The 21,030-nt window shown below is 45.6% G+C and overlaps 1 protein-coding gene across 2 annotated transcripts in view; it reads left to right on the forward strand.

Annotated features, from left to right (window-relative positions):
* Positions 1-21,030, forward strand: part of NUP98 (nucleoporin 98 and 96 precursor) — a 603,720-nt gene that overhangs the window by 562,777 nt on the left and 19,913 nt on the right. For both annotated transcript variants that reach the window (XM_069203729.1, XM_069203730.1), the window contains exons 31-32: positions 8,181-8,335; positions 17,675-17,783. In XM_069203729.1, coding sequence (XP_069059830.1) covers positions 8,181-8,335; positions 17,675-17,783 — 264 coding nt within the window. The remainder of the gene's footprint in view (positions 1-8,180; positions 8,336-17,674; positions 17,784-21,030) is intronic.

Below are 21,030 nucleotides of genomic sequence, written 5' to 3' on the forward strand. Positions count from 1 at the left end.
TAAAGGCATGAATGCATGATTTTAAATGGCATCCAATTGTGTAATCCCCCAAACATGCGTGCACGCATCTAATGAGTTTATTAGATAATTCCCAGAGTATAAGTCTTAGAAAAAATGAAGAATGGTGGAGCTGTGCTTGAACTCTGATGCTTGTGGCCTTAAATGTTAACCAGGAGTCAAGGGTGAACTAAGCTAGATGTGTGCAAGAAAACTTAAAAAAGAAAAAAAAAGGATGTAACTCCTGAGTCAGAGACCACTGGCTGTGCAGAAACTAGTCAATATTGTATTTTTATGGCTACATCCTCTTGCAGATTCCTTACCTCTTGAATGTACTCCAGGTGCCAGACCGCATGTGGAAACATGAAGTTCTTCTGCCACAGTCTGAGACCAGAGACCTGGTCTCCGACTACTTCTAGATCCTCCTTAGACATGACATCATCGATCTGAGTTCACTTACCTTAGTAAATTTCTTTCTGTGACGTTTGCAGAGCTGGCCATGCTGATCTGGAACATTTATTCCTAGAAATTGTTTATAAAAACTGTATTTAACATATTTAGTCCCTGAAGAATTTAGAAGTTGCCATTCGTGAGGCAGAAAGATGCTGATCTCGGATCCACACGTCTGTCTGTGTTGCCTGGGGCTCCAACATGACTCCAGTTTATGCAAGAAGCAAAGCCATGTGGATTAAAGAGCCATCATGGAACAGAAAGCCAAGTTCTTTGTGATGCATGCTTGAATAGTGCAGAGAGATACAGCCTTGTTCAAGGGCCAGGTCCTACTCTAGCTCGCCGTCAACTACTAAGTTTTCCAAACAAGCCTCCGCTAAAGGAAAAGAAAAGCACAGTTTTGGCTTCCCACATGACTTCTCCATTCTGAGTTAGGTAATCCTTTTGACATCCTCATTATCCAGCCTAGACTTCTGAGCTGTATTTTGTAGCTCTGAAGTCTTTCCCCTGATAATGCTTCTGGTTCCAGGACCCTTTCTTCTGCTTCCAGAGTTTCCACTTCAACCGTCGCCTGAATTGCCTGTAATAATCAATCCATGTGAGTGTCATTCAGTCTTCTGGAGCAAGGACAATACACGCCATACCACACTATTGGGACTTACTCAGATGTTCAGTCCCAGAGTGGTGGTAATGGTGACTCTAGGCCACCTCCAGATGTTAGCCCTTTATGAGGACAGTGTACTAGGCACTCCAGACATTGATATTTACCCAGTGCTAGGACAGGCTCCCTGGGTAAAGATACCTTTTTATTCAGTCAGTAGGTCAAGGACCCCAGCTGCTTTTTTCCATTTACCTTCAGTGGTACAAAGAGCTAATATTCTTACAGATATCCTTCCGTTGGCACCATTCTCTTCTGAAGCTTGGCTTCCATTCAGTGAGGATTTTTGTGACTCATGACGACCTGGAGTAAACTGTCCTTCTGCTCAGTGGTTGTCATTGGTCGGCAGTACAGAGCAGCACCAGGGATCTGACCTTCCTAATAGTTCATGCCTCACGAGAAAGCTTGGTGGTAGAGAGTTCCTCTGCGCCCAGATTCAGCCCTGGAGCTTTCCCTACTGATCCTTTTGCTAGGTTTTCTAAGCACCTGGAAGCCATTTGGCTGGCAGCTTATGCCTTTGCTCCCTTAAGACCACCTGTCTGTTGAATTGATATGTCCATGCTCGGTGGAACATGGCAACTATGATGATGCCAAGTCTCCCGGACCATCTGAAGGATCTCTTTCCAGATGTAGTAAGAGATTGTCAAGATGTCTGTAGGTGCATAGTATGGGTTAGCCTAGACACTTGACAGAATGGCAAGATCAATGGGGACTTCTATTTCTAAGTTGTCATACACGGCTACAGTCACAGGATTCTCCTCCAGTGTTCAAAACACTGTTGATGGGGAGTAACTTTTCACATAAAGAACTTTCTACAGTGATTCACAGGGATCGAGTAACAGCATGGTCTTGGGGACTAGAGTTCACTTCTGGAGTTTTTCATCCCTTTACGAAGCCAACCTCTTTTTCTAGGAGTTTTCAAAGGAAGTAACAGCCTGCCACCCCAGATCGGCACCAGAGGAACTCTCTTGTATTCCAATACAGAGAGAAGGATAGGGGCTGTGTCAGACAGCTCCTTGCCTTCCCCTACACCACAAGGAAAGCTGCAGTAGTTTATCTCCCGCCTGCATGTTCTGCTCCTTCACAGGCAGTGTGGCAAAGGCCATCAATTTGGACTGCTGGATCATACAATTTGTGGAAAGGGTTCACCCTATTCCGCCAGTATGCCCAGCTGTCCTCTTGGTCCTGTTCTTGTTTCAGAAGAACACTTTGGAGGAGGAAGTAGAGATCCTGCTGCCAAAAGGAGCAGTAGAACTGGTCGTAGAGCAAGAACTGAGACTGGGCATTTCCTAGCTTCCAAGCGTGGCAGTCTACGACCAATCCTTTATCCCAGGGTCATGAATTGGCACTTCAGAAAGGAAAAGTTCAGGATGCTGACCTTGGTTCAGGTTTGATTGATGCTGGAGCTGAAAGACTGCATGGTGTTTTTAGACTTGCATGACAATTTCACATTCCAATCCTGCAGTCCCACAGGGAGTACTACGCTTTATTAATTCACGCTGGCTCCTTTTGGATTGCTGTTCGCACCTCAAGTGTCCACAAAGAAGATGACAGTTGTGGAGGCCCACGTCTGAAGGTGAGAGAATGCAGTATTCCCCTACTTGGGTGACAGGCTGATGAAAGCCATGTCACCCAAGTTAGTGTTCCATCAATTGCAGTTTACAGCTTCCTTGTTCGATTTGAGGTTTTCAGTCATTCACCCCAAATTTCAACTGTATCCCTCTCAGCACCTCCTGTTCACTGGGACAGACAGTAACAGTTACCATCTTGCTCAGAGCCTTTCCATCTGTGCAGAGGATGCAGGAAATAAAGAACATGTTTCCGATATTTTGGGTGAAAGTGAGAGTCCCAGTCCTAAAGGTCCTCAGTTTGCTCTATCTGTTAAGTTGCTTCAATCATTTGATCACTCATGCACACTCTCCCTTGAGGGCTCTGCAGTTGGGCTTTGGTGTCAATATCCAGGGGATCTGGAGGATTGCATTGTGATCTCCAGGAACAATGCAGCAGAGTTAGGCGGGTGGGGAAAAAACAGATCTGTTTCTAGGAAGACCTTCCTGCTTCCCTCCAGCAGGGACCACGGTTATGGTCACTTCCACCTCAAGATATGGGGAGCACATTTTGAGGATCTGGAGATTAAAGGCCTCTAGTCTACAGAAGAGTAGAGTTGTTGCATCAATCTGCTGGAACTGAGTTTTGGTGCTCGAGGCTTTCCTCCCTGTACTCCGCAGTCAGACAGTCCAGATGCTGACTGACAGTATCCCAATGTGGTATATGAACAAGCGGGGGTGAGGGCAAGCGAGTTGGTTCTCGCATTCTGTTGAAAACCTCTGAAACACTTGAGCCGTGACGTACAAGCACAGTCTATGGATGGTGGCCAACCATCTGGTTGATTCACTGAACACCGGTTCATCATCTTGCTGACTTTGGTTAAAATCTAGTAAAAATATTAACTCAATGAGCATTGCAAAGTATAAAGTCCGGACAGCAGTATGAACCCCTCACCACCCACCCTGAGCGTTTACACCCAGCAAAGGATATATAATGTCAAGTAACAGTAATTAAAGTCAATGAGGAAGGAGATGAGAGGGTAATGTTAGTTCAAGAGAGACACCAGCATTTATCACACTTCTAATGAACCCATCAGAAAAGTATGTTTTATTTGGAAGTCCACTATCAATCTGTTTGAATTGTCGTGTAGGCTCTCATTATTCTAATGAGACTACTGGATTTCGACTGGCAGAATCGCCTGCGGTGTGGGAGACTGAGTCAAACCCACTACAGGTGACACCTGTCGCTAACTAGCAGTGCCTCATCTCTACCCAAGGGCAGGGATGATTGGGCATCTGAATGCATGACAACTGGTTTCTCAAGGGAGCCGTGGTCACTCAGGTCTCATCCGTTTCTCTGTTACCTTAGTCTCACATACGCAATGACAGAGGCAGTATATATTTCAATAATGCTTTAATAAAGCGACTGCATCTTAGATAGCAAAGCGTGGACTGCAATAACCAGGATGGTACAGCATGACAAGAATAAAATTGTGACAAGGAGAGTAAAACATAAAAATAATGCTACCATATTGTCATGAGTCAACAGACTAATTCCTACCTAGGCTACGATAGAGCACAGCGTGTTAAGCTCTAATTCTGCCCTTCAGGTTCGCCAGGGAAGACATCCCCCATACCTGAGCAAAGGCCTGAAGTCTGCAAAACAGCTGTAGCGCAGCAATCAGCATACAGTCGTGGTTCTCTGGCTGGAATCTCCCTCTAACATGTAAGGGACAGGGAAGTGTTTTTATAATAAAGCAGCTGATGTTCTAAGAAAATGTCCCTACGTAAGGATTTGTATTTTCTATGAATGTCCGAGACTAAACTTATACCACATTCACCGGCAACCTATCTTGCTGTAACCTTGAAAGAAACACAGTGAGCAAGATGTCTTGTATGAGAAGAGTGCTGGCCTAGGCAAAAACAGATAGAGAGAAAATAAAACAAGACCATAAAAGTAGCTACTGTGACAATAATAAAGCAAAGCCGAATAAAATACATCTAGGTTAAAGTGCACAGCAGCAGGCCTAGTATGTTAAAATAACGTGCATGGAGTTATAACTAAAATGGCTACCCAACAGAATGATGAATCCCCTTGTTACCCAGACTATAACCAGCAGTTCAGGATCACCTAGTTCTTATGGGTAACAGTGTAAGATGGTTTGATTGAGGGTTCACACTTAACAGAAAACCCTCCCATCTGCCAATTGATTCATTGTTTGCCCCTCGACTTTATGCTGTGCAGAGGGCATCCTCTTCCAGTATCACACACGTCTGTATGTCTTCAGCCTCAAGTTGCTCATTGGAACTGAAGCTGCTTTCCTTCTAAAGGCGGTCCTTCTTTCCTATCTGTTCAATCTATCACGGTACCCTTGTTTTTATTATTTAACTCCTTCACATCCCACCATGTAGAAATTGAGTTTCTGCATCCGATACACAAAAGGATTCCAGTCAGACGACTAGCTGTTCAGGTTCACTGACTGTGAATAAGGAAAGGTATTACAGAAGTTAACTCTATCTCGCTGGATTATTTTATATATCAAGATCTGCTATGCTCTATTTAAGAAAGATCCACCTCAAGAAATGTGGGCCCATTCCACCAGGGCATAATCTTCCCATTCTGCCCTGGCTCGAGAGGTTCCAGTGGCTGATATCTTCAAGGCCACATGATACTCTTTCCATATTTTTGCCAAACTCTATTGCTGGAGTTCAAAAACGAGGACAGATGGCCACTTCTCCCAGTTTGTCCTTCATGACTTTCTGGTTTAATTTTCAAGCCGCACCACCCAAGGAGAGTAATGCTTAGATGTCTATTCAAAGGTGAAGAATATGCAGATAAATGTATCCATCAGAAGAAAAAAAATACTTACCTTTGGAAACAGTTTTTCTGGTGGATAGTATGTCTACCTGAATATTCCTCACCGGCCTTCCCTTCTCCCCATTCTGGAGAACCTTGTTACCTTTCCTTATAAGATGCCAAGTTAGTATTCTTTTGCACCACTGCTCGACTGTCTTCTCGATAAAGCTTTTAAAGATGTGGCAGAAAACAGAGTTAAATTGACGTCAGGGTGCATGTCCTGGCACTTCACGGTCCGAATTTTATCTAAACCCTATGTCTGACAGTGTAATGGAGCCTGCACCCTCCTCCAGCACCAGAGAGCTATCGGAGAAGCTTCTGGTTGCCTGAGGACTATTCAAAGATAAGGATGCAATGGAGTATCTCCCAGAAAGTTTGTTACACACAGTAGTTTTTTTTTTTTATAGAAGCCAAAGGAAAATAGTCCTGTCTTCAAGAACCTTGGCCCTTCACTCCACAAATTCAACCTGTCTTCTGGCTGCGATTCCCTGGTTTGGACATTGATGTATTCAGTAGCATGGTCCACAAGCTCCTCCATCCTCATCCACTCACATAGTTGTTCTTCACCAGGTTCTTGGGAGATGCCAAACCGACCTTATGAGCATGCCCTTCAGTGGAGCTCCTCTCTCCAGTGATCATGCCCACAATCCCTTCCCCCCACAAACCACTCCTCGGTCTTTGAACAAGCAGGTGCAGCATGTGTGTGGGATGGTGTCCCATGACTTGACACTGGCGGACCATGGCAACCGGTTGTTGGGCCCGCAAATTGTCAAGCAGGAACTTGTACTGAACCTCCACACCATATACTCTTCACTTCCTCAGTTACTTTAAACCATGCTCTCATTCTGCAGCAGGAGGTTGACTTTCTTGAGAAAAGCTACAATAGATTTGGCTTCAGAGAAAAGGGAGAAGTTGGATACTAGAGGGATTTCTTCTTTTTATGCAATGAATTATTGAAATCGCAGTGTTGCAGTTCTTTTTAGTATTCCACCTATTGATTGCTTTCATTACCACTGTGATGTTTTTATAGTTACACCTATGCAGATTATCTGCAAAAGAATAGGACATAAGGTTAATGAAGTCTTTAAAATGTATAGTGTGAATTTCTTGTTCATCTAGCCACAGTGAAAGGAGTTGCAGATCTCACCAATATCAAAAATAATCATGTAGTCTCCCAGGTGTGACTGATGTACAGAACACACCATCCTTATCTACTGCTTAGGTAGTTTGTGTTAAAGTCCACCAGATTTGCTGGCTGAAGCTGGTACATTTTCTCAGCCTGCACTTTGCCAAAGGATTTAGGGTGTCTAGAAACTGGACTGTTTTGCAAAGGAGCAAAAACATATTGCCACCATTACCGCTCCTGCCTTGGATTAGGAAGAAAATCTGGACACAGGCTGCAAGTCATCTTGATAGCCCTGGATTGGGTCAGAGGATGTGGTACCCTGGTACCCAGATCTCTCGAGCCTAAACTTTTACCCTCCAATCTCACTGCCTCTTCTGGAGGACGCCCTGTCCCAACAACAGGATGAGGTCCATCCCCTGAATTTCCGGAACGTACTCCTCCATGCGTAGCGATTGATCTGCGACCGCTAATATCATTTGAATTGCCGTCTGAGGTGATGGTTGTCATCCTTGCAGCTAGGAGTCTTTCAATGATTATTTACACTAGAAGCTGAGATAGGTTTGTAGTCTCGAGTGAGATTTGTCATTGTGATTCTCTACCGGGCAGACTTGAGTTATTGTTTGTCATGTTCCCAGCAAGGTCTTTCGGCGATCTCAGTTCAGTGTTACATGTCACCCATTTCAACTTTTTTGTATTTGTTTTTTTCCCCTTTTTTGATGTGCTTTACGAAAGGTCCGACTCCGGTTTTCAACAAAACCTTTTTTCATTCCACAGTGCGATCTCCATTTGGTCCTCGAATTCTTCATGTGCACACAGTTGGAGCTTAAGCATAGTTGTTCCCTGTGGTTCCCCGCATCGGCTTCTACATGAGTGAGCTGCAAGCACTGTCTGTGCATTTTCATTCCAGGCAGTGTGGTGCGGAGGTGTCCTGCTGCCTTGCTGCTAAATGTTTAGGATAACAAGTAACATTTTGCTGATAACAAGACTCCCGTTATACCTTATTTGTGGCACATATCCGTGTTTTCCTTGATGCATCATCTAAGCTCATTCTTACCTCTTAAGTTGTATTTTATATATAAAAATTGCTACTCGCAAAAATCTAAAATTATGCATTGCGGGTTAGCAATTCAAGTGAATGTGGCTTATCCATTGACTATATGAAAAACATACCCAAAAGTAAGTTAGTCACATAATGAACAGTTAATGGTACTCTGTAAAGTTAAGAAATCATGTAATCTATTGTATATAGAAGATTAACTGTGACAATTCTGTAGGAATAGGAGTTCAGCAGTGCCAGGGCTATTACCTGGTGTGAGGTGATTCGCATCAGTTTGTCTTTGCTCTTGATGTGCCTGGTAATTTCTCCATGTCTTATTTTTTTTTTTCATTTCTCTGCAAGTTTGTTGATAACGTAATTGTAAACACAAGTCCATATTGTCTACATTTTTGACCTATTGACATGTTGTTATTGGAGCTGCTTCTTGATTACAAAATTGCGAACCATGCGTTTCACGTGATGCTTAATACATACCTGTATTCCCACAGATGCCATCATTAATGAGAGATATGAATACCTGAAGGGATTCCTGGAACACTTGGCGTCGCCTGAGCACAGTACCCTCATACAAGACTGGGACACTGCAGGGATGGTTTATTTGGACTATATCTATATTATTGAGATGCTTAACCGGATTAAGCAGGTGATGTAATAAATAGAAATTTTCAGAATTTGACACAAAGGCAAGTTTATGCAAACCTTCTCTCATCCACCTGGCAGCGTATAGCATCAGTAGCCACCAGCATGGCAGATTCCGTGCTGTGGCCTCTCCGCAAACCATTCTGCGAAGGATCCAAAACATCTTGAGTAACCAGGAACTCTCTCAGTTCCTCATTAATGTTTTTTTCTAGGACCTTTGCAGGCGCAGGCAAAAGAGAAATAGGACGCATGTTGCTAAAGTTGTCAGTCACCATTGGTTTTCTTTTTAAGGGGGTGAATACTGCCTCCTTTCAAGATGAGGGAAAGATCCGAGTACTAAGAATTTGATTCAAAACTCCAAGGATGGAGGCAGTCTGATCCGGAGCCAATTTTAAGACTTCTGGGAGGGCACGGGGTCATCCGGGGAACCGAATTTTAGATGCAGGAGAAGCTCTCTAACTTTAGAAACAGAAATAGGGGAAGGCAGATAGGGTAGCAGATGAGGCGAGGTTATTCGCCTCATCGTTACTATCTAAGTGAAAAACATCTTCTTTAGGCATAAAACAGGCCACAAATCTCATGATTTTGTTCCTGAAGTGAGCTGCCACACTATTGCAAAAGCTTTGTGAGCTTTCCATAATTTGCTCGGCCTGTGAGGTTGAAAGACTGTTGATCACTTTAAAAAGTTCCTTGGTAGTATTGATCACCAACCTAATTTTTGTCCAGCAATAGGAAGAGTTAGCTGCCACAATGGCACGCTTGTACCTGTGTATCAATTCCTTTTGCTTGTCTTTATCTTCCGTAGAGGATGCAAGCCTCCAGCTCCTCTCTTGCCTTCTGCATTGAGGTCTAAGAATTTTTAGGTCCTCTGAGAACCAGGGAGCAGATATTCTGGTCATTAATATGCTGTGGTTTATATGACCCTTTCCAACCAAACATCTTTCTTACTACATTCCCCATGTTAGTATCTGTAGACGTGACTGTTTGATATGTCTGAATCCACGTTTAAAATAGTATGAAACAGTGCAGGGCCTTGTCCCGGTAGTTTGTCAGCAGCACCCTACTGTTCATTTAGCATCTGCATTCATCTGTTTTTTACTTAAGCCACTTAGAACTAGATCTAAAATAAACGTATCCCCTTCCTCCCCACCATCAACACAAATTAATAGTTAATGATCTAAAGCAGCCATTGCATCATTATGAAGAAATATCTCAACTCAACTCATCACCAAAAACACCACTAAACACAAGTTTGAACGTCTTGCTTATTAAACACAAGTTTTATATGGGGAACTTGCTGCTTCGCACCCACCCAAAAAGGCAAATTTCAATCCATTAAAAAATATATTAATTTTAAGGAATTAATCTGTAATGGGATCAGCATAACCTTTATACATTTTTCATACTGAGGAGTAACTTGGCAGTAACTGTTTTCCTATACGGTTTGTTAAGGGCCCTAGAGACCATTTGCTAACCATTCTATTCTTTTACTTTGCAGACATTACATTTGGAAATTATCAGTTTCAGTTAGTCAGATGGATACTCCTAACTGCAGGTTCCTCACCCTAGACTATCCCCCAGGCACCATACTGGATCCAGAAATAATCCTATTTCCTTTGCGCTAATAGGTGTCGTCATGCATTTCCGAGACTCTCCATACCACCCTATAAGTTACCAAACAGAGCGTCCTATAAGCCAATCTTGCACGCTGAATTAGGTTTCTTTCTGCATCTTTTAACATGGATCCAGAGCTCAGCTCCCACCTTTCAGTCTTCAAACTGTTCCAAATTTGTTGATGAGGGTGCTATGGAACGATGTCCCCACTGAAAACAGTTTTACGCCTGGACTGCAGAAACCATATGTCGATCACAGACCCAAATGAGGTGTCTTTGGTGCTTGGGCTCTAGGCACAACTTAAAAACTTGACAAGGTTGCCGTCATGCACCTGAAAAGAAGAGGTCATTTTTTAAGTGTAGGTCAAACTCCTGTTCTAATTTGTAGGCTTGCTCTCGGTCCAAAGGCACTTTCTGTGAGAGTTCTAATTCACACTGAGAATTTTTGAGTCAGTCTAAATCAAAATCCAAGCACAACCATAAGGTGAAGTGGGACTCTACTCCATCCTGCCCCTTGAGATAGTGCTCTTTGCACAACCCTAACAGATTTCACAATTGGTCCTGGCACGCCCTAGTTTCTGGGTCATTCCCTACTGTGCAACAGATATCGGCGGTCCAGGAGGTCATGCCTTAGCGCTTTGGTGGTGGTCTGGTGTGCCTTGTAGCCCCATGTGGTCATAGGGACATATAGGTATCTGATCAGAATTCTGCAAGTGAGGCCACCTCTGACATCATCTGGTCTCAGGACTGGCGTCTAGGTGCATACCAAATCTGATACAACCACCCCCTGGAGTTCTTTCCACACCAACTCCAGTGTTGCTGATAGATGGCCAGGTCTTGACGCCAGTCTTCAATCCTGAGCTGGTGTCGGGCCAATTGAGCCTAATGCCATGTTGTGAGATTACTAAAACGCAACCAGTTGTCATTCAGCCAGACTCTAATCTCTGGTCTCTGTCTCAATGCCACTACCAGCAGAGACTGCATTCCCTTATTAGCTGTGATTATGATCCAGTACTACAGGCTCTTCCACTCCCCCGGGACACTGACGAGGATGGTAAGAAGTGGGTTATTAGGTGGGGTAGTTTTGACACCTCACCAAGTTATGTTGCTGTTCTGTTTCAGGTCCAGATAGGTAACTTTAAGTTAAACCTCAGCTTAGTCCTTGCTGCTCAAAGCAGTCAGGCTTAAGTTAAAGGAAACTAGTGTAAAGCATTTGTCAGTACCAAAATAGCTAGTAAGTAAGAGGCACAATACAACAACAAATCCACACCAATTTAAAATAACAGTATACATATAGTTTAGGTTTAAGTAGACACCAAAACAATAAAAATCAGATGAAGGAACCAGAGTTATTTTGGCAAGGTTTTCATAAATCGCTGTTTCTCATTCTACAAGGTTTTGCAAGTTTCAGAAAGTTTTGTAAACCTCTGCTTTTCACTCTTAGCAGCAATCTGAGCCTCAAATGTGAGCGACATGAACAAACTCAGTGTTTCAGGCTGACTGCGATGGACTTTGGGGTTAGATGCAGTCACCTGGTTGGTCCTGGTCAAGATATTACCTGTGCACTTGGAAAGTGTTTGGGTTTTTTCTCCTCAGCGGTGAGGTTGGTAGGATCCTCTTCAGCTTGAGGTTGGATGTAGAACTCGATTTTGCAGGACTGGTCAGTGGACTTGTGGAGTATTGGTTCTCAATGGAGTTTGAGCAGACAGACAGACAGACAGACAGACGTAGTCTGAGCGTTCTTTTGCCTTTGGCTTGCAAATTGCAGCTCCATGAGGAGAAAGGGCTAGCACTAGCCAAGGGTCCAGGGCCCTGGGAGTTCCCTCACGGGCTACACCAGTGGAGTTCAAGGCATATGCAGTGGCAGCTTATCCCCTATTACATAACTTCCTGTGGGATTGGCACAATCCAGACTGCATCTTTCTGACCAGATCCAACATTTTGTGACTTTTCTTTCCAGGGTGAGAGCCATGGGCACACCCCTGAGGTTTGTCCAGTATAAGCCACCACTTCTGGAAAACCTATTCTGCCATTGGTTTCCCCCTCTGGAAGAGATGCTAGCCTGTCTACCTACACAAAGGAGCAGGTAAGCTAGGGCACGACTCATACTTGCCTCTTTGAAGTAGTAGCGCCTTATGCAGCTAGGCCTTCTCTGACCGCCATCCTGGCAGGAGATCACACCTCCCTCCAGCAGACCCCTTGTTCCCCTTCCTGGGAGCACTTCACACCTACTAGCAGGTGGGCAGCAGAGTATCTCAGGTGACAAATGCTGAAGTTACCGGAAACGACCACCACTGGTGTATGGCAAGAAAGTTAAGACCTTCTAAAGTCACCTTATCATTAAAATTTAATTTAAATTCGACTGGAGCATTAAATCTGGTTTAATGTCACAAATAATGTGATACCTTCGAGTGCCATATTTGATGGCTCCAAATAGTTGTTAGCACTTTATGGGTGGGCTAGTGAGACTCCATGTTAGCCATTGGGGCCATGGCCTTTGCTGCATTACAAATTTGAGTTCTCACTGCCAGGACGTGTCAGGCATACAAGATGCATGTCCTTCTTTTTAATATTTAGCAGACTGTCTTGTGGGTAACTAAGGCCTTCCCTATGGTTGCCTTACAAATATTATTAAGGAAGATTCTGATGTGGCAAAAGGGTTTATTCTACAATGTCAAGTTGGCAGCTTAAAAGAGGCTTTCTAGGCTGCAGTGGCAGACCTAGAGCCATGTCTTCACTTTACTTCAGTGGTGACACATCAAGTTCTACAGTCCACTAGTGACATTTAACTTATCAGCCCTGGTTACATGTTGTACCGTATACAAGTGTCTTATAGGTAGGTGAAATATGCCTATCAGGAATTAACCAGTTGCACAGATACTTTGAAGGGTCAGAACACATGCAATGAGGCTGTTCAGTAGCACTCTGTGCTCTTCAGAGTCAATAACCCGGCAGCATCAGCCCAAACATTTGGGGGTGATCAGGCAAAAAAGGGGCACTTTATTACAGAATGTATTTCTTCCTCTGCATTACACAGAAGCCCTGTATCTAGACTTGCCTACAAAATGGGCTGGATACAGCTAAAACAGATCTTGACTTGCCCCGTGGACCAGAGACAATGGAAATTACCTCGTTTGTAGATGTAGTTTGGAGTTGGTGAGCCTACGTTTTTGTTGTCCTTTCAGGTTGTGACTTTGGGAGCACTTTCTCTCTCAACATCAAGGCGTCATGCATCAGAGTCTCCACAACCTACTATTTCTTGTGTCAAGAATTATTGAGGGCACCTGACTGATTTCACTGCAGAGGGGATTGTGACATCCTGGCAGCTAAATGGCCTTCCGCAAAATCCACCTATGGGGAATGCCTGAAGAAATTATTTGCCTTAAGAGGTGCCCAAAGTACTGAACTTTTACAGGCCAGACTTTCAGATGTTTTTTGTTTGTTCTTTCATTAACCCAGCAAGGTCTTTCAATATATTCTGTGAATGGTCATCTTTCAGCCTCCATGCTTGCCGGACTGTCACCTCTTGTGATACCTTTTGATAAAGGTTTGGCCCATGTCTTGCCACAAAAGAAAAACCTTTCTCATGCCTCAGTGGGACCTCAGTCTGGTCCTGACATGTATGTGTATGCCCTTTTTCAGCCTCTTCAAAATCAAGAGCTTTAAGGAGCGATTGTGCAAACAGTTTTCCTCATTGCCTACTTTCTTGGTGCAGTCACCCTACACCGTCTTTCTGGAGTTGGTGCTCCAAACACAGGCGGCCTTCCTTTCGAAAATTAGGAAACCTTTCCATGTCAGTCGATCGCTCTGCTATAACCTTCTTTGGGCATCCTCACCCCCTCAGTGAACTATAGACTCCATTACCTTGATCCAAAGTGATTTTCTTTATTTTATTTTTTATTTTATTTTTTTTTTATGTTGACTGCAGTAACAGTTGGGTAGATCAGCTCTTTAGATTGTTTGGTGTAAAGAAAGGCAAGGGGGTAGAAGAGGACCCTCTCAAGGTGGATAGTCCTCTGTTAAGATCTGCTATGCACGGGCCAAGAAACATTCCCCCGGAGAATCCCAGGATCCGTTCTGCTAAGGCCAGGAATGCTTCAGCTTCTGTAGACACTTGCCAAGCTACGACCTGGGTGCATGTACATACGTACACAAAACATCACTGCCTTGATAGTTGGGTCTGATGGGAAGGTCACTTTGCCTGCTTGGCTCTGCAGCCTTTTGGTAAACATAAAGTCTCCAGACCCCTCCACCTTTGGGAGGTACTGCTATGCTAAGAAATCTGCAGTTAGTACTATCCATAAGAACAAGTTACTTTCCTTTGGCAGCACTGTTTCTGATGGATACTGTAATCACAGGTTTCTTCACTCCCATCCCACCTCCCTGTTCTATGGAGTGGCCTCCGTTTTTTTTTTTTTTTTTTCCATCTAAAACGTCCCAATTAGAGATCAACACAGTGTCACTTAAATTTTGGTCAGTGCTTTTTAGGCACATATTGAGAAAAATGAATGAAACTGACATAAATAGCACACATAACAAAAAGCACCACCTACCGGCTTTCCGGGACCCCGATAAGGAATAAGGAAAATATCCGGATCCATTGTGGTGCCTGGGGATAATCCTCAATTGAGGAATCTGGGATTAGATAGTGTCCACCAGACAGCGTGTTACTTTAAGTAAATAACTTGTTCTACACCGTTTAGGGCTATGCAGACCCATATAACAGATGGTGTCTCCCTTCCCTTCAGTTTGAACATATTTTATCTCACCATGTCCAAAACACATTTGATGGCCATCTCGTGGGCTGCTGCTGCTACTTTCTTGAGGGTTATGTGACTTTTAAATCTTGCTACAGGTCGGTTCAAAGCTCATTTTTTTCTATAAGAGGTGCAGGTACAACAGCAAATAAAAATACTAGTGTGTATGCACATATCGGAGACTGTACAGTTCCTGTTTCGTTGACTTGTACAAAGTTGTGCATGGTTCCTTAAGCATCTTTAAATAGAGTATGTGTAAGGAAATGCCTCCTTGGCATGGTTACCCCCTGACTTTTTGCCTTTGCTGATGCTATGTTTTGAATTGAAAGTGTGCTGAGGCCTGCTAACCAGGCCCCAGCACCAGTGTTCTTTCCCTAACCTGTACTTTTGTATCCACAATTGGCACACCCTGGCATCCAGATAAGTCCCTTGTAAATGGTACCCCTGGTACCAAGGGCCCTGATGCCAAGGAAGGTCTCTAAGGGCTGCAGCATGTCTTATGCCATCCTGGAGACCCCTCACTCAGCACAGACACACTGCTTGCCAACTTGTGTTTGCTGGTGAGAACAAAACGAGTAAGTCGACATGGCACTCCCCTCAGGGTGCCATGCCAGCCTCTCACTGCCTATGCAGGTATAGATAAGTCACCCCTCTAGTAGGCCTTACAGCCCTAAGGCAGGGTGCACTATACCATAGGTGAGGGCACCAGTGCATGAGCACTGTGCCCCTACAGTGTCTAAGCAATACCTTAGACATTGTAAGTGCAGGGTAGCCATAAGAGTATATGGTCTGGGAGTCTGTTTTACATGAACTCCACAGCACCATAATGGCTACACTGAAAACTGGGAAGTTTGGTATCAAACTTCTCAGCACAATAAATGCACACTGATGCCAGTGTACATTTTATTGTAAAATACACCCCAGAGGGCACCTTAGAGGTGCCCCCTGAAACCTTAACCGACTGTGTAGGCTGACTGGTTCCAGCAGCCTGCCACAACCGAGACATGTTGCTGGCCCCATGGGGAGAGTGCCTTTGTCACTCTGAGGCCAGTAACAAAGCCTGCACTGGGTGGAGATGCTAACACCTCCCCCAGGCAGGAGCTGTCACACCTGGCGGTGAGCCTCAAAGGCTCACCCCTTTGTGCCAGCACCGCAGGGCACTCCAGCTAGTGGAGTTGCCCGCCCCCTCCGGCCACGGCCCCCACTTTTGGCGGCAAGGCCGGAGAAAATAATGAGAATAACAAGGAGGAGTCACTGGCCAGTCAGGACAGCCCCTAAGGTGTCCTGAGCTGAAGTGACTCTAACTTTTAGAAATCCTCCATCTTGCAGATGGAGGATTCCCCAATAGGATTAGGGTGACCCCCTCCCCTTGGGAGGAGGCACAAAGAGGGTGTACCCACCCTCAGGGCTAGTAGCCATTGGCTACTAACCCCCCAGAGCTAAACACGCCCTTAAATTTAGTATTTAAGGGCTTCCCTGAACCTAAGAATTTAGATTTCCTGAAACTACCAGAAGAAGACGACTGCTGAGCTGAAAAACCCCTGCAGAGGAAGAACAGAAGACACCAACTGCTTTGGCCCCAGTCCTACCGGCCTGTCTCCTGCCTTCCAAAGAACCCTGCTCTAGCGACGCTTTCCAAGGGACCAGCGACCTCTGAATCCTCTGAGGACTGCCCTGCTTCAAGAAAGACCAGAAACTCCTGAGGACAGCGGCACTGCTCCAAAAGAACTGCAACTTTATTTCAAGGAGCAGATTTAAAGACCCCTGCAACTCCCCGCAAGAAGCGTGAGACTTGCAACACTGCACCCGGCGACCCCGACTCGACTGGTGGAGAACCAACACCTCAGGGAGGACCCTCCGGCGACTCCGAGACCGTGAGTAACCAAAGTTGTCCCCCCTGAGCCCCCACAGCGACGCCTGCAGAGGGAATCCCGAGGCTCCCCCTGACCGCGACTGCCTGAACTCCATTTCCTGACGGCTGGAAAAGACCCTGCACCCGCAGCCCCCAGCACCTAAAGGAACGGAACTCCTGTGCAGGAGTGACCCCCAGGAGGCCCTCTCCCTTGTCCAGGTGGTGGCTACCCCGAGGAGCCCCCCCCTTGCCTGCCTGCAACGCTGAAGAGATCCCTTGGTCTCTCATTGATTTACATTGAAAACCCGACGCTTGTTTCTACACTGCACCCGGCCGTCCCCGTGCCGCTGAGGGTGTACTTTTTGTGTGAACTTGTGTCCCACCCCCCCCCCCCCCAGACTGGAACCGGGGCACCCCCTTCTCTCCATTGAAGCCTATGTGTTTTGGGCACCTCTTTGACCTCTGCACCTGACCGGCCCTGAGCAGCTGGTGTGATAACTTTGGGGTTGCTCTGAACCCCCAACGGTGGGCTACCTTGGACCCAAAACTGAAACCTGTAAGTGACTTACTTACCTGTTAAAACTAACATTACTTTACCTCCCCCAGGAACTGTGAGAATTGCACTAAGTGTCCACTTTTAAAACAGCTTGTTGTGTTTTATGTGAAAAGTATACATGCTAATGTAATGATTCAAAGTTCCTAAAGTACTTTCCTGCAATACCTTTCAAATGCGATATTACATGTAGAATTTGAACCTGTGGTTCTTAAAATAAACTAAGAAAATATATTTTTCTATAACAAAACCTATTGGCTGGATTTGTCTCTGAGTGTGTGTTCCTCATTTATTGCCTGTGTGTATGTACAACAAATGCTTAACACTACTCCTTGGATAAGCCTACTGCCCGACCACACTACCACAAAATAGAGCATTAGTATTATCTCTTTTTGCCACTATCTTACCTCTAAGGGGAACCCTTGGACTCTGTGCATACTATTCCTTACTTTGAAATAGTGCATACAGAGCCAACTTCCTACAGTATGTTTCTTACTTCATTTAACAATGTTTACTCTTGGCACACTGTAGAATGAAAAACATTTGAATGCGTTTTTTTTTTTTGCAGGAATTTTCAGGGTACGAGTTGGAGAGGTTGCACACAAAAGTGACATCTCTTTGCAGCCGAATAGAACATTTGCAGTGCCACAATGCCAAGGACCGCCTAGCTCAGTCTGGTAAGGTTTATATAAGCTTATATATAAAAAAACAAATCTTTGATATAATAACCTATTTTAGTAGCACTAAATAGTTCTTTTGCCAATGCTAATCTCTGGAAATAACATGTTTTACTGTTTCCCAATGTAATGGTATCTCAGAAGGATGGACAGCAACTGGTTGCTGGCTTAGGACTTGCAGATCAGATGTCATCAGTGAGCCCTGATCTGACTAGCTCTTCTTAATAGGATGCAAGGTTGTCACTTTTCTATATCACAACAGGGAACAAGGAAAAAATGAGCCTCTCCAGCGCCTGGTGAAACTCTGGTATCGTCTATCTAGTTAAGTTCCCACATTAGGTATGTTTTTGCAAGCCCATACCCTCACATTGATATCACAGTGAGCTTGGGCAACCAGATCTTGAACTCCAAAAAGCTGGGACATTTTACAAAAATAGAAGGACTACATATTTACATCAACTGAGCATCGCCGAATGACTGCTCTCATCTACATCAGAAGAGGCACAAAGAAACCAGTATCATACCTGTGAATTAATTTGCTTGCCTATAACAACTGCTAACTAATCTTGCTTTGCAGCACCTAAGTGTGTGTTTTACTATTTTCAGTCAACTACCTCTTAAAACTCGGACCTAAGCCAAATTTGTTAAAATCTGCTGGTACAGCTGGTGAAAAAACGAGACTCTCCCGGCAAATCTGGGAATCCTGGTCTTCCTACAGTTAACCAGCCAGTTCTCTTTGGAGCAGAAGGCAAGGGAAGCTGTTTTCCACAACAACCTACAGCTTGTAGTGGAAGTCTTCTTGCAGGAGGGGAGAGACACCTTTTGGGTTGAATCATTTCAACATTTTGCTTTGAGATCATTGTCCTGGTTCAGTGACAACCAGTGCCTTGTTCTGTCTGATCACCGGATAAGGAATCAAAGAGGCTGGACACTTTAGGGAAGCATATGTTCTCTTCCATCAGCTTGGCCTTGCTGTCAGGAAACCCTGCATGTCCCTTGGGTCGATATCCCCATACATTACGGGACTCTGTGGCTGCTCCTCATGCTCCCAGCAGGGCAGTTCCTTCCTGAACTGATCCTTAGTGAACAGTCGGTATGCAGTGAAGTCTGCCACCATGTGTGTACCGGGCACCAGAGACTCCCTATGCAGGGCCATGGCATCTATGGCGGTGCTCGCCTGCCATACCTGCTTGCGGTCTACTGAGTGTTCAGGGGATGCTCAAGCTTCACTTATTGATATGCCATTAGATGCCCCCCCCCTTGTTTGGTGACAAAACAGATACAGAGCTCCAGAGTTTTAGTGAAATCTGAACCACTTCCAGGTCCCTGGGCCTCTCTCTGGCTTCCTCATCACAGCAGCAGTTCTTTTGCTCCTTCTGAGATATTGGTCGGGCACCTACAACTATCCACAATATCAGCCTTACCCCCAAGCTCAGGAGACTACCCAGCCTTTTCATGGTCGCGGATCCTAAAATGGACGCTGGAGTCCGGCCCAGGGCAGTGTGCATTCTTGTGACCCTCAGGTTGCCATATACCCAAGTCCCCCTTAGCGAGCACCACCCAGCACAGTCCTTTTGTTGGCAGCAGTATCCGGCACCACCTGTCCCAATAGAGCAACATAACCTTAAACAAGGAGGTGCTCCTGTAAGGAAGGGCCTCTTTTTGTAATGTCACCCCAAGGTATTTGGACTCGTGCAGCTGGTTCTTCGACTCTGGAAGTGCACTGGAGCCTATTAACCAGACCTCAGTAATTAATGGTGCTTTACTCTGCTCCTGAGGAGGAAGAGGTGAGGGAAGAAGATCTGCATCCAGTAAGTAGCTGTCACTGTGCAAGGGATGGGATAGCCCAGTCCCACTGAACAAAGGTGGGAGACCAGACCTCTGGGGCCAGCAGAGGGAGGGGCATCTCTTTAAAGTTTTGGTGCGAAAGGCCCTGGCAGTGCTGTCAGCGAGGGGCTGTACTGAGGCCCCCAGAGGAGAGATGTTAGCAGTGGCTTCTGGATTGCTCCACCCTGGAGAAAAGAAGCACCAGAGGAGAAAAAGGAGAAATGCTGACACAGAGCCAGTGGAACCAGTTCCCTGCAGAGTGCCTCTTTAGAGGCAAGAATACCTAAGAAAAAGGCTGCAGAGGTCTAGGGCTCGCTACAGGAGCAAAATGAGCCGAACATAGTGCAGAACGGACCAACTAGGCCTTTGACACCCCCCCACCTCCCCCAGAGCTTCGGAGTCCTGGGAATCCCACCCTCTGGGACGGCTTTTACTCCAGTGGGGCCTGGGACACCATCTCGTGTCCCCCACCACCAAGAAATCAGGGACGAATCATTGAAGGCCCCTGAAGAAGGACCAAGGGGCTCAGGATTCAATCGCTGGGGCCGTGCCATCATCCGTGGTGGAGGGGGAGTGCCCATCGCTCTTCCCCACGAAGGGGAGGGGTCAGCAGCCCATCTCTGGGCCCCCATGTTGGAGGGGAGGGAGCCACTGCACTCCCTCAGCTGTGGTGGGCCTGCACCATGTCCCCTAGCCCATGTCAATCATGGATTTGTAAAGCGCGGCTAATCACCCATAGGGTCTCATGGTGCGGATTGTGAGCATGCTGCTCAGTCGAAGAGCCTGGTCTTGCGGTCCTTCCTGAACTGCATCAGTGATGCGATCTGCCTGAGATTGAGAGGTAGCATGTTCCATGTCTGGACTGCTAGCTAGGAGAAGGATCTTCCTCTTGCTTTGCTTTTCCAGATCTTGGGGACGGCTGCAAAGGCGAGATGGGAGGAACGGAGACGTCTGTGGTGTACGTAGAAGGCGAGGCGGTGGTTGAGGTATGCTGGTCCTATGTTGTGCAGTGCCTTGTAGGTGTGCATCAGTCTGGGGGCTGCGGGTTGGCCACAACAAGGAAGACACCAAGAAGAGCTACAGGCCCCTACAGCAGCAAAAGAGATTACTGCTGGCACGGAAAGCCACCTACGACAGCCAGGAGGGACCAAGAATAATGCCGCGTGACAACATCAAAAGGAATGCATCTGGAGCATTATTCATGCTTCTTGCGAGAGCATGTCCCATAATGTCCTGCGGGGGTTTAATTGATAAAGCATTTTTGGCTGTTGGAGGCAGCCACAGGACAGTAGAGGCCCCACCTAAGTGAAAGATCATGAGGGAGCTGCAAAAATGCATTAGCTTTCCCCTCCTCCCTCACCTACGTATATCTAACGGATTGCTAAAAGGTGGTCCGAGTTAACCGGTTCAAAGAAAAGAG

The sequence above is a fragment of the Pleurodeles waltl genome, chromosome 8, assembly GCF_031143425.1.
Source record: "Pleurodeles waltl isolate 20211129_DDA chromosome 8, aPleWal1.hap1.20221129, whole genome shotgun sequence".
NCBI lineage: Eukaryota > Metazoa > Chordata > Amphibia > Caudata > Salamandridae > Pleurodeles > Pleurodeles waltl.